This window comes from Brachionichthys hirsutus, chromosome 3 (genome assembly GCF_040956055.1).
Source record: "Brachionichthys hirsutus isolate HB-005 chromosome 3, CSIRO-AGI_Bhir_v1, whole genome shotgun sequence".
Lineage (NCBI taxonomy): Eukaryota > Metazoa > Chordata > Actinopteri > Lophiiformes > Brachionichthyidae > Brachionichthys > Brachionichthys hirsutus.
In genome coordinates, this window is record NC_090899.1 from 14,225,408 (window position 1) to 14,238,736 (window position 13,329).

General features: G+C 46.3%; 1 protein-coding gene across 1 annotated transcript; it reads left to right on the forward strand.

Annotated features, from left to right (window-relative positions):
- The first annotated feature begins 11,022 nt into the window (after positions 1-11,022).
- On the forward strand, positions 11,023-12,288 carry pou3f2b (POU class 3 homeobox 2b). Its single transcript, XM_068757157.1, has one exon. It carries the CDS (start codon positions 11,023-11,025, stop codon positions 12,286-12,288), a length of 1,266 nt encoding a protein of 421 aa, XP_068613258.1.
- The last annotated feature ends 1,041 nt before the right edge of the window (positions 12,289-13,329 follow it).

Here is a 13,329-nt window from a genome sequence, read left to right on the forward strand (position 1 = left end):
ACAGGGATAATGCATATTGATGAACGTTTACACGTAAATATGTAAGATTATAGCCAATGGCTAATTTCCATCTTTAGTCCTTTTGACATCAACAACATAAAACCACAAAATCAATAAAACAACAGTCATAACAAGAAGAACAATTATACTAAATAGTACAAAACAATAATGAGGATGATGACATTGGTTGTGGCTACAATGTTGCTCTTCCAATAGCCATGCTTTAAATTGTTCGGTAAAAGAGGTCAGCGTCGGGAGTTCACGTATCGTGGTAGGTATGGAATTCCAACTGTGAGAAGCACGAACAGAAAAATTGGCTTGACCAAAGGCACTTTTTCTGAATGGAACTACAGTCACCTCTAGAGACTGTTCTTGTTGATGTGTTTGAGTTTACTTTGACAAATTCTTGTAATGGAGGAGGTGCTCTGCCATGGAAGATTTTGTAAATCAAGATTACATTGGTGTGTTTAACAGTGTTGTCCCAGCTTAATCGCTCATGTTTCTTTAATATATGACAGTGATGATACATATTTGGCTTTTTATCCAACACTTTTAGAGATTGTTTATAAACAGTTTCCTCTTCTTGACCGCTTTTGTCCGTTACCGGGTCGCGGGTCGTGCTGCAGCCTATCCCAGCAGTCAATGGACGAGTGGCGGGGTACACCCTGGACAAGCCGCCAGTTCATCGCAGGGCCTAAAAGTATAACGTCCAAAAGTAAAATTTATACCAAGTGACCATTAGCAGTGGTTAGTTCAAAGCCTCACAGAGCTGCTAGCAGGACTGTAGAACTTTAGAAAAATTAAATTCTGTTAATTTGATTTTAGAAACACATTAACATAAACGCTTCTGGGAGAAATCTCTCTTACTGTGAAGTCACTGGACGAAAATGTGCACATGCATGTACATTCATTGCGTGCATGCAGCGAACTTAGTTTCGTTTTCATTTTCAGAGGCTTTTCTGACAGAGCTGTTTGAGACAGAAAATAGGGACGCTGTCCTGCGGCATCCGTTTGCTGTTTGGACCAGAGACTGGCACAGATACTTCATAGAAGTGTCTGGGAACTGCGTTAACTTGTGGAAAAAGGGTAGAATATGTGACCTTTAAAACTCTTATAGTAGTAGTATGTAGTACTAGTATTAAATGGCATCATCTGGATTATTTTAAGTTTAACGACAGAAATGCTGACAATCAAAATCCATCTGAGGTGTATTTAAAATATTTTTAAATATGCCACCTGCATGTTTTCTGTAGCTGGCCGATGGAATCGAGGACCTGCTCACGCCACATTTGTCCAGTGTTCGATTCACTTTTGAAAAGCTTTAATTAGGCTGTGAATTGCACGTACTTTACAGCAGTAACAGGTCACAAAGCGTATTAAAAGACACAGTGCAAGGCTACAGAGCGTTCTCCTTCCTCAGCACGGATATTCTCGTAATCCTTCTTCGTGAATCTTGAGTATCTTCCCGCTGTGGAGAAAGGCAGGATATCTGGAGTAGTTCATGAAGTTTATTGGGCCGAGATTTTTTTATGATGCCCTCAAATCAAAACTTCTGTTCTAATTCCAATTACATGAGCTCTTGTTTTTTGCTCCACCTCCAATCATCCTGTCATTGGCGTACACCATTCTCGGCTCTTAACCAGCAATAGCATACAAAACCATTTACTTTAGCTTGGGAGTTTGCTTTTCGCTCCGTGTCTTTTTATAGTTTTGCTGTTTATACTCTACTCCCCACTGTGCTTCTATTCTCATGAATGCTGGGGGAAATAATTGAAAGCGCCGTGCACGGTGCCTTCCGTTGAGGCCTTGTAAATCCTGTATCACTGAAATCCCTGCTGGAAGCTGTCGGCTGAGGATGCCTCCCGACTCTGAGATGTCAGGCACTCACTGAAAACTTGAACCACGATCGAATTGTAACCAGCAATCATTGCAGTGGATGGAGATGGCTTTTGTTTGCCACTCTCTCTTTTATTTCTTGGGAAAAGCATCCAAGCATATGTCTTCTGGTGTTTTACTCATGACGTCCAAAAGGAAGGAATAAAGAAGCCCAACCCTGCTGCAAGTGGAGCTGCGGTGTGAACAGAAGGAGGACCTGGAAGAGCATTTACAGCAAATAGTTTACGACAATCACTATAAATAAAAGATGGGATATAAAAATCTGATTTTATAGCCACTTCATCGATTTTACTCATCTAAAACAGACAGTTAAAATTTGAGAAATCTGAGACATGACATTGGACGGGTGACTGTGTTCAAAAGAGAAAAGGTTGAATTAAAAGATTTGATCAGTTGCATTATGGGAAATGTGGCCCCTAGCATCTCTGGAGTTTCCCTAGCATGTTATATCTAACAGTAAATATCCATTCATGTTAAAGATTCTGTTTAACCAGATTCATAACAAGCCCCTGATCTCCATTAAGGTCTTCCAAATGAGCTGCCACAATTTCAAATAGAATTACTGGGAATAATAAATAAATTGTGTATTTATTAATAAGCCTTTCAGCAAATATTAGTGGCGGGTTCACTGTCAGTCAACAAACATCTGGTGGCGCTCTCCTGTCAAAGGGACCAAATAACAAGGCGCCATTTAAATGATGATGCAAACTTGACTGTTCTGTTGGTAACTTGTATTAAAATAACATTTTCTTAATCTGTGTCATTTTAGTCTCTCGCTTCTTATAGATCAGGAATTATTTGCATTATTTTTTTCCCCCCAAAGATTCAAAGGCACTTGGTCACATTTTGTTTTTTGTTTTTGTTCTACCTCAGCCAGACATAAAAAAAAAAAAAAACTTTTCAATATATTGACTTTTTTCAGATGTTGCTACTCAGGCCTTTTATCATGCAATCAGTAAATTTGCATGATAAAAATAAAGTGGCTGAAAACACTCAGTGATTGTTTCTGTACAGTGTCTTTGTGTTTTCTAACGTTTCACTTACATTGTAAGGAATTATTTGCATGCTAAAACAATTGACTTTGAAGGTTACAATTTGGTTACAGTGGGTTTTAGTGATTTTCATGTTAGGCACATGACATTTAGATGATGTGGCCTTTAAAACGCCATTCTTCTACGAGGCTACTTGTGCCTTTGAAACAATAAATTATTGTCCTTTTATTTTCTTTATGCAAAAGAATATGAAATCACAGACATTTCATTTTGCTTTGTCTAATATGTTATAGATGTAATCGGTGGATGTCTACATTATTGTTAATATCAGATACTCTTTCCATCCGACAGTGCCTTTGTGAAGCTATCAGGTATAATGCGGAGTGGGGGGGGGGGGGGGGTCTCTCACCATCACAGAAAACGATGCCTTCGTGAATGTGAAGGATTGGCAGGATTGTTCAGCTTCCAGAGGAGCAGAAACAGGAAAGGCAACTGAAGACATACAAATGAAGCATCAACTAGAGTCTGATGTTTTCCATAGTGCAGCAAGTCAACTGATTATTCATTCATCAATTCCATGCCCAGTGCTTTGATCGAGCAGCCTCTGAGTCGGCACAGTTTATTTATTGTTAGTTTCTATCTGGGCTTTAAAACTCTATTACTCTCCCAGCCCCAGGAAAACGGGCCAACATACAGAACTGAAGTCCCCCCCCCCCTCCCCCATCTGCTGTCAGAGGTGGCAAAGGTTAGTGAAGGATATGTTTGTCTTTTCCCACTTCAGTGAAGGGTGAACTCAGCTCAGTGCAATAAGGAATGGATTACCCGTTCATTAGAAGGGCTGCGTCACTCCTCATTGGGTTGGACAAATAGCAAATTAATTTCTAGCTGCCTAATTTCTCTCTGTTCTCCACTGAATTTCTGATAACGTCGAATTACTGATCACAGCCGTGTGTGTGCGCCCTTATCAATTCATTAAAAATGTGCCCCAGCGGAGATGCTACAGAGAGAATTTCTGCATGACTCCTTCGTCACCACAACAACCGTGCGCAAACAGAAATCAGTCCAAGTGTTAAATTGAAATTAGGATCTAAGAAGCACCAGAATCAGTTAGAAAAGAAGTTCCCTCTTGGAATGAAACTTTCCCATGAATAGCTTTACGAAACAAATGCAGAGTTCTGTGGTGTTGGCGCTCTGCCCCGGTCAGGGGCAGGTCTGCAGGTAGTGCTGTTTGGTAGAGTAGCAGTCGTGCATTGGCAGGGCAGTATTGATGTTTCAATTAGAGCAGCGTTACATAGAGCCGCAGCGTGGTAACACGGCGCGTCTCCTGCCATCTGCTCTGCCTCTATGTCTGACGAACGAGGCACGCGGGGCTAATCGAGCCGCACATGAGCGATGGGACTGTATAATCTATCAGAGAGAGAGCCAGAGAGAGAGATCCTATAAGCAGAGAACGGGACAGAGATGTGGGAGACCTCCTCAGCCCTGCTGTTTAAACAGCCTCCAGAAGGCCTCGGATTCCTTCCCTTCTCCCTTCACATGTTGCTGCAGCAGCAGCCAGCAAGTTATGTCTCTGACAAGAGGACAGGCAAATGCTCCAGATGAACGAAGTTCCTCAAAAGCTCATCTGACAGAGAGTTTTAAAAAAAGGAAAAGAGGAAGGAATGGCGCCTGCCAGGTTTCCTCGTGCTGGGACACGCTGAGATAACTGTGTGCATTTTGCCTGCCTGCCAAACGGCATGAATCAAAGCCCTGATTGTGTGGATTACCTCGTTAATCTGCTGATGCCATGGAGTCGTGTTGCAGGTGTTGATGTGCCAGTTTTTGATGGGGGGGGGTTCTCTCCTTTTATTGGGGAGGTGTAGCGTTGGGTTGGTAATCTACTTTAAATGCTTTCTGGGGAATGAGACACTGAAAGCCGGCCAGGAGAGCGCTGCTATCCTGATGGAACGCCCTGAAGGAACGCCCTGAAGGAGCGCCCTGACGGAGTGCCCTGAAGTAGCGCCCTGATAGAGCGCCCTGATGGAACGCCCTGATGGAACGCCCTGAAGGAGCGCCCTGAAGGAGCGCCCTGAAGGAGCGCCCTGAAGGAGCGCCCTGAAGGAGCGCCCTGATAGAGCGCCCTGATGGAACGCCCTGATGGAACGCCCTGATGGAACGCCCTGAAGGAGCGCCCTGAAGGAACGCCCTGAAGGATCGCCCTGAAGTAGCGCCCTGACGGAGCGCCCTGAAGGAACGCCCTGAAGGAGCGCCCTGAAGGAGCGCCCTGATAGAGCGCCCTGACAGAGCTCCCTGATGGAACGCCCTGAAGGAACGCCCTGAAGGAGCGCCCTGACGGAGCGCCCTGACGGAGCGCCCTGACGGAGCACCCTGACGGAGCGCCCTGACGGAACGCCCTGAAGGAACGCCCTGACGGAGCGCCCTGAAGGAGCGCCCTGAAGGAACGCCCTGACGGAGCGCCCTGAAGGAGCGCCCTGACGGAGCGCCCTGACGGAACGCCCTGAAGGAACGCCCTGACGGAGCACCCTGAAGGAGCGCCCTGAAGGAGCGCCCTGATGGAACGCCCTGAAGGAGCGCCCTGACAGAGCACCCTGAAGGAGCGCCCTGACGGAACGCCCTGAAGGAGCGCCCTGAAGGAGCGCCCTGAAGGAACGCCCTGAAGGAGGCGCCGCTGCACTTCTCAGGACATCTGTTGAAATATATGCATGAATAAGAAAAGAGGAAGAGGGAAATGCTAAAGCAGCCCTTTAGTGGCACCCATCACAGAAGTACCTCGCTCCTCTTCTTCTGTGTCCTCCTGTGAAATCTCCCAGCAGCCTGTGCGGTTCTGGAGGCGTGACCCAAAGCCCAGTTCGCCGACCGCCTGAGCTGATGTGAAGGTGAACTCCGAAATCAGAAAGAGGGAGAAAGAAAAAGAGGCACGGAGGGAAAGGGCCAGAGAGAGAGGTAATCCTCTTTTTTCTGCTCCCCGGGGGTGGTCTCTTCTAGCAGGGACTCAAAGGGGGGGGGGGGGGGACTGAATACACCTCCTCTTAGAATTGTGTGTGGGGGGGGGGGGGGGGGCACAGGGGCTGTTGCTCTGTGTGTATGTGAGTGTGGTGGGGGTGCAGCTTTAAGCAGGCCTTTGAGTGGCCTAATTGCATTGGAATACAGCAGTGTGAGAGCTGGCTCAGATCATGGCGGGTTGCTGGAGGGGTTAGCGCCCGCCTCGACAGCCACACTCAGCAAAGGAGCCCCCGCACAATGCCCACAATCAACGCTCTCCTCTCGTTAACTCGCTCCCCACTTTCCTCTCAGCCCGTCCCTTGCGCTCGCTCCTCTTCCCCCCCCCGACCCCGTTGTGCAGCCGTTCAGCCACCATAATAACACGTCTCATCTGCCTCTTTGATGCACGTAGCAGGAAGTACGGTGCCTGTCGGCATGGAAGACAGTGAGAGCTGCTTCAGTTAGCACAGCTGATCAGAGATCAAACATGTTAGGTTAGCAGCAACTGATCTGAACCAGTCCAGTGTTTGGTCATTCGCTGCTCACCTTGCTCAGTGTGACCACGCGGGCTGCCTGTAAGGGATGAGTTCATTCATGCTCTGCAGGAGTCAAACAATTCAAAGTTGTGGCAGCTTGCAAAAGCAAAACATTTAGTCATGATTGTTCCCCAAAGATAAGCTTGGAGTCAGCCAATAATGCTCAAACAACGGCTTGGTTTTGTTTAAATAATCAATTGTTGATATTTGTGGCTCGTGGGATTATATGCCCTTAACTAATATGTTATAACAGTATTCAACCGCATGGCTTGTACCTGTCTGTAGCGCCCTGTTCATTAACAGAGCATCTAACGGCAATCATTTTAATAATTACCTCAGCCAAGAAGGTTCTATTTTCAACTGGAACTGTTTGTTTGTTTGTTGTGTGGTTTATATTCTCAGTGGGATTCAGCATCATGGGAAAATCCTCTCGTTACGTTTTCTTGCAGATCCAGAAATGCTTCATATGAATTCCTAATTACACAAAAACTGCTGGAGGAGCCTCCGTGAAGGGGCGGAGCTAAAGGCCCACATGTGCCATGTTATTCTAGGGAAGCTAATCTAGGTGAACGTGCCAAAATATTCTCTCATTCAAACGTCTGAACATGAACATTTGATGGTTTCTCCAACTTCAACAATAATATGTTTATTAGACTCAGCGTTAGGTTAAAGGAAATGTGGGTTTATGGTCAGACATAAATATAATGTCCTTAGAATAATCATCTATAAACCATCGGGGGGTTTTTTTATTAAATCATATCATTTGTATATTCTATTCTATTATATTCATTCTCCCTCATTGAGAATTTATAAGAATATATTAATAAGATTGTTTCAGAAGTTTAATGTCCAGACGCGGGACGCCTTGAGGAGCGTGATCCTGTAAAGACGTAATGGACTGTGACTGGCTTCCAGCTGTGATGTCACACAATCCTGCTGCTGTGTTCACATGTGAAACCCAGATTAAGGATGAGCGCATGTGAAACCCAGATTAAAGATGAGCGCATGTGAAACTTTGCACCATCATCTGTTTAAATGTGCACAACTTCCCTCTAGTGTCAAACTCTGCACACACCTCATTCTGCACAGTGAGACTCACGGATTCAGCAGAACACATTCATGACCGGAGGGGAACCCCTAAATGTGTCATCCTGGATTCTGGGAAATTGTGATTGGCAGGTTTCCTGGGCTGATAATGAACATAGTCATTATTAGTGCTCTAATATGCAGCCAGGATTTTCGTGTAGCATCTTTCTAACAGTTATTACGCGTGGACTATATTTCTGTCAGGAGGGTTGAATTACTGTGCCCCCCCCCCCACAGTAGGCAGATCATTATATGGGTTAATATAATCAGACACACAGACACATCCCATCCTCTCTCCCTCCAGGTTGGACTCAACTGTCCTTGTCTTAAAATGGGACTCAGTGAACTGTGTGCGATGGAAGCATCAATGAATTTCTTTTCTTTTTTTTCTTATATATCCTATTCAACCAGCTCCTCCTCTGACTTTCTTTATTACACGAGCCATGTCTTAATAAAATCTAATTATTTCCGCTCGCAGGACTCTTTCTGGGGAGAAATTGGCAGAGCGATGTGAGCTGATGATGTATGGGGAGACAGTCGCCTAATTAGAGCGTTAGAAATTGAATCTTTACAGCACACGGGTCATATAATTATCCTACTGTTAATTTAACGCTTACATCCTCTGCTGTTCATTTTTATTCCCTTAAATGCAGTTTGGCAGAGGCCCTCGCTGCTTTGGCGCCGCGCTCCTGTAGAAGGGGAGGCAGCGTGGCCCCTAACATTGGCCCCTCTGAGTGATTGAATAACTGAGGACCCTGCAGTCCAAATAACGAGACTCGCATCTTTTATGCATTGTGAAGCCACGTAATTGAACGAGCCATAGTTTGCATATTACACCATTAAAATAATGTGCTTTGCGTTTCTCCCAACACGACTCTTTAAGCCTGTGTGGCGACGTGCTAATTCCTTGAATTACAGCCTAATTACCACAATGTTCTTTTGATTTGGCCGATTTCGATGTTACGCCACAATAATGTCCAATATTACCAGAATGAATTACTGAGCCGTGCCTGGAAACTTTTCCTCTTATGACTTAAATCCATGGCGGGCGGCTCTGTGTGCCATCAGTGCAGCTGGAGTCACATCCATAAACGATTATTAGCCTATGAAATGAGATCCATTAGAGGCCCAATCAGGAATACTTCATTGAAGAGCTTGAGTTACATGGGATAAGAGCGTTTTGTGCTTCTCAACTGATCATAGAGCTGTTTTATATGGCGGCTTACAGATATAATTTATGTCAGCAGCCCAACAGCCTCAGTAAAACATTACAGGTTCCTAATTGCTGCTGTCTCGTGTTTATCTTTGTTTGTGACAATGGCAAAGCAATTTGAAGTATTTAAAATGCTGGTGCTGTTTGCTTCCACATCGTGCCTTGAAGGATGCATGCATACACATTTATGGTCTTTAAATGTTATTATAATATCATGAAAATCCCTATTTTGGGCCAATAATGCAGCAGCATCACAAAGAAAAGCTGCAGATAAACCAGAGTAGGAAATCAGCATCCACTCCAGGTCATCGTTGTGTCATTAGCCCTTGACTTTTGTTGTTGTGTTGTTCACAGGCCTCATTTAAACACACAACATGTGTCCTTGTATGAACTTTCAGAATAAAGTAACATATGCGTTTTCTGTTTTTAACTGTACTGTTAAAATTCTTTTTTTTTTCTGGAAACACTTCTTTGATAATTGGATTTTTATTGCCCTTTAATTACTGATATGTCCAAGTTATTAAATAAAATGTTTAATTACACACTCAGACATTTACATATTTTAGAAACTGTAGATACTGAAGAACCGCCTCCACTGATTTATAGCCTTAATTTGTGGCCAGTGTGTGTATTACTTTATTTCTGGTGGATTGAATTGTTATAATTCATGGAAAGTGCTTTTTAATTACATATATACAGTAGAAATTATGGATGTCTTTTAATACAGCATGATGAATGGACAGCTTCTGAAGTTTGTGAATGATAGTGCTGCCAACACAACGGTTTGTGTGCCCCCCCCCCCCAGTTTGCTTGATGTCACTGTGAGGAGCAGCTTGGGCGACGTCATCGCATCATCTTTTTCACTTTCTCTCGCCCTTCCTCCCTCTCAGGACCCCATGCTCTTTACTCCTCCCTCCTTTATCCGTGTGAAGGCTTTGTCCCCACGGCAGTGAGCCTCTCTAAATAGAGGCCTTTAGATGGAGTTCAGGAACAGGGGAGGCATGGGGGAGAAGCGGAGACACGACTGCTGTTGTTTCATTTACCTCTCCCTATGGCAACCAGCAGCGGGCGGCCAGGAATGTACCCTCTCTGGACAAAGTCCTGGTCCCTGAAGCTGGCACTGGGGCGGGAGGGGGGGGTACATGGAAGCACGGCCTCCCTGCCCTGAGGCTTGAGTTTGGACTTAATCCTCCATCACTTGTGTCTATCCTCACTTTTATGGTTGATGAGCAACCAGAGGAGCTAAAAGAGTTGTAACAAGAGCAGAAAATTATATAGAAATCTCTTCTGGGGTAAAGAATCCCATAATTCTTTCAGTGCTGATGCCCCAAACTGTAAAGGAATATTATTGAGGCCATATAAATTGAATATTTCCCTGTTTTTTTCTTTTCTTTTTTTTAAATATTTAAAGTCATTCAAGCTAAAGCTGAACTTCAGCCCAGGAAGTCTCATTTTGTTATTTAAGATATTTAACTTCACACAAAAAAAACACTTTTACACACACCCAAAGAATATTTGAAAAATTGCACGATTCTGATATTATTAGCTTTAATAAGAAAGTACTTTAAAATTCTATTAAGTGTAAAAACTATAGTTCTTGTAGTCAGAACAATGTTAAAATGACAGAAATCTGAGTTTATCCTACAAAACCTTAAACCAACATTCTCCAATTCAATATAAATTCAATCAATTTATTCCCGTTTTACATCAAGAAATATACCATTTTTAAATTATTAAAGGTTTCGATTATATATATATATATATTTTTTTTTTTACAGTTCTAGGTGCGTGTCTTTCGCAGCGCGCTTTAAAACCAAATAGAAAAGTGAATACTGAACTTGAACTTTGAAAATGTTTCATTTATTTCTTTAACTTAAAACTCAATCGTTGCGTCCTGGATCGATGCGTGTCATCAGAGTTTTCTAGATAAATGGCACACAGTGAGCGAACCCCGACGCGTGTCGATTCAACCCGAACGGTGAAAACAAAAAGGGATCATCGCCAAATCGAATTTGGAGCCATCGCAACAGTGAATCGTTGTGCGCTGAGTTGATGCGTAAAAACGAAAAGAACCCGAAGCGCGTCTGTACTCCAGCGGGAGGACGCCTGCTCTCCTGCAGCCTGTCCCGACACAACAAAGTGAACCTGCTGAAGATCCGGCGCTGCGTCTCCTCGTGCTGCTCTGCGTCGCTCCGCTTCCATGGGCGCTTCAACTCGCACCTTCACGCCGAAGAGAGTAGTGTTTGTTGACATTTCCACTCAGCCAATCGGTTTGTCGTTACCCCTGGTAACCACGTCCATCATCCTTTGACGCCCAATGAGCAGCGGGAGTGGGGCGGAGTGCAGGTGCGCCACGGCGTCGGCTTGGCAGAGCGCCTGGGAGTCGCCCGTGGGCAAGAGAGGCTCTGTCAAATGTGAGCTTCTTTTAATAAGCGCGACCAGTTCTGCTCCGAGAGTCATGGCGACCGCAGCGTCCAACCACTACAGCATCCTCACCTCCAGCGCGTCCATCGTGCACGCGGAGCCCGGCAGCATGCAGCAAGCCACGGCGTACCGGGACGCGCAGAGCCTTCTGCAGGGCGACTACCCGCTGCAGAGCAACAGCCACACGCTCAGCCACGCACACCAGTGGATCACGGCGCTGTCCCACGGAGAAGGAGCCCCGTGGTCCAGCAGCCCGCTCGGCGCGGAGCAGGACATCAAGCCCGTGGTGCAGAGCGCACGGGACGAGATGCACAACTCCAGCAACAACCTGCAGCACCAGTCGCGGCCACCCCATCTGGTGCACCAGACGCACGGGAACCACCACGACGGCCGGGCGTGGAGAGGCAGCACCGCGGCGCACATCCCGAGCATGGCCACGACGAACGGCCAAAGCCTTATTTACTCCCAGCCGAGCTTCGGCGTCAACGGGCTGATCCCGGGCAGCGGGCAGGGGATGCATCACCATGACGACCACCACAGCCCGCACCTCAGCGAACACGGACACGCCGCGTCCCAGCATCAGCACCAGCACCAGCCACACAGCCACCACGAGCACTCGGACGAGGACGCGCCGACCTCGGACGACCTGGAGCAGTTCGCAAAGCAGTTCAAGCAGCGGAGGATCAAGCTGGGCTTTACGCAGGCGGACGTGGGCCTCGCTCTGGGGACCCTGTACGGAAATGTGTTTTCCCAAACCACCATATGCAGGTTTGAGGCCCTGCAGCTCAGCTTCAAAAACATGTGCAAGCTGAAGCCTCTGCTGAACAAGTGGTTGGAGGAGGCGGACTCCACCTCGGGCAGCCCGACCAGCCTGGACAAAATTGCGGCGCAGGGGAGGAAAAGGAAAAAACGGACTTCAATCGAGGTAAGCGTAAAGGGAGCTTTGGAGAGCCATTTTTTGAAGTGCCCTAAACCGGCGGCGTCGGAAATACTCGGCCTGGCGGACAATCTGCACCTGGAGAAGGAGGTGGTGAGGGTTTGGTTCTGTAACAGGAGACAGAAGGAGAAGCGCATGACCCCTCCCGGGGCTTTGCCGGGGAGTGAGGACGTGTACGGGGACACGCCGCCGCACCACGGGGTTCAGACCCCGGTCCAGTGAACTCTGTTGGGCCGCGCTTCCAGGACACGTTGAGGTTATGTACGAATCACTGGACGATGAATCGCTGGAGGCTGTTTTATGTACTAGATCGCAGCGAGGACTCGCACAAACCTGCAGTGATTACAGCTGAGAAAGGGGAGGACATCTTTACCTGCAGGGCTGCAGGGCCTCTCCGGGGATACATGCCCAGCACTGTGACTCCAGGCGACGCAGTCTCAAGGTGTAGCCCCTATTGTGTTGAAATGATACTGGGGGGGGGGGGGATTGTAGATGAAAAACGTGCTCCATTCGCCACTTTAATAGCAAATTGCAAAACACGCTTTACCTGTGCGTAAAAGGGGGAAATAAATTCGAAGGCGTTTAATTTTGTAGCCGAGTCCGGCAGTGACGGGTGAGGGGGGGGGGGGTCGTCAAAGGAACTGCGGTAATGGGAGTAAGCTGGAGGCCAGTAAATGCTGCAGCTCCAGTCCAGAGGAGTCCAGCTGAGGGTGAGCATCGCCTGGGTCCCATCTGTCAGGCAGCACCGGCGCCCTGCTGGGACACTGCAGGCCGGTCGGCTCCTAATTAGAATCGAGTTAACACAGATCGTTGTTATTATTGGTATTATTGTTGTTGTTATTATTATTATTATTATTATTATTATTATTAAATCAGGCTACATTTGTGCAGCTAAACTCTAGTAATTGGACTGACTGTAGAAGGTGGTAAATAAATGTATGACCTCTAGCATAAGTCAAACAGCACTATAAACAGAAAAAGTCCATTATATTTTCTACAAAGCAGCCTTGAATACCCCCCCCCCCCCACCCCCACCCCCGCTCCAGGAAGGGCTCCGTGGCCGCACATTGGATTATTTGGCACTTTTCCACAACACAATGGGCTTTAGATATATCGATCTGGACAGAGGTAAACGTCACCAACTCTCACAGGACATTTGGATACACTTTTGTAAATATTGTATAACTTTAAAAGTCATGGCTTCATCTCTTTTTGTTTCTTCACTGGGCACTTTTTGGACTGTTGTTTTCCCAAAACCAACAG

Coding starts and splice junctions, on each gene's coding strand:
- pou3f2b (XM_068757157.1), top strand. CDS start 11,023: ATGAGCAGCGGGAGTGGGGCGGAGTGCAGGTGCGCCACGGCGTCGGCT.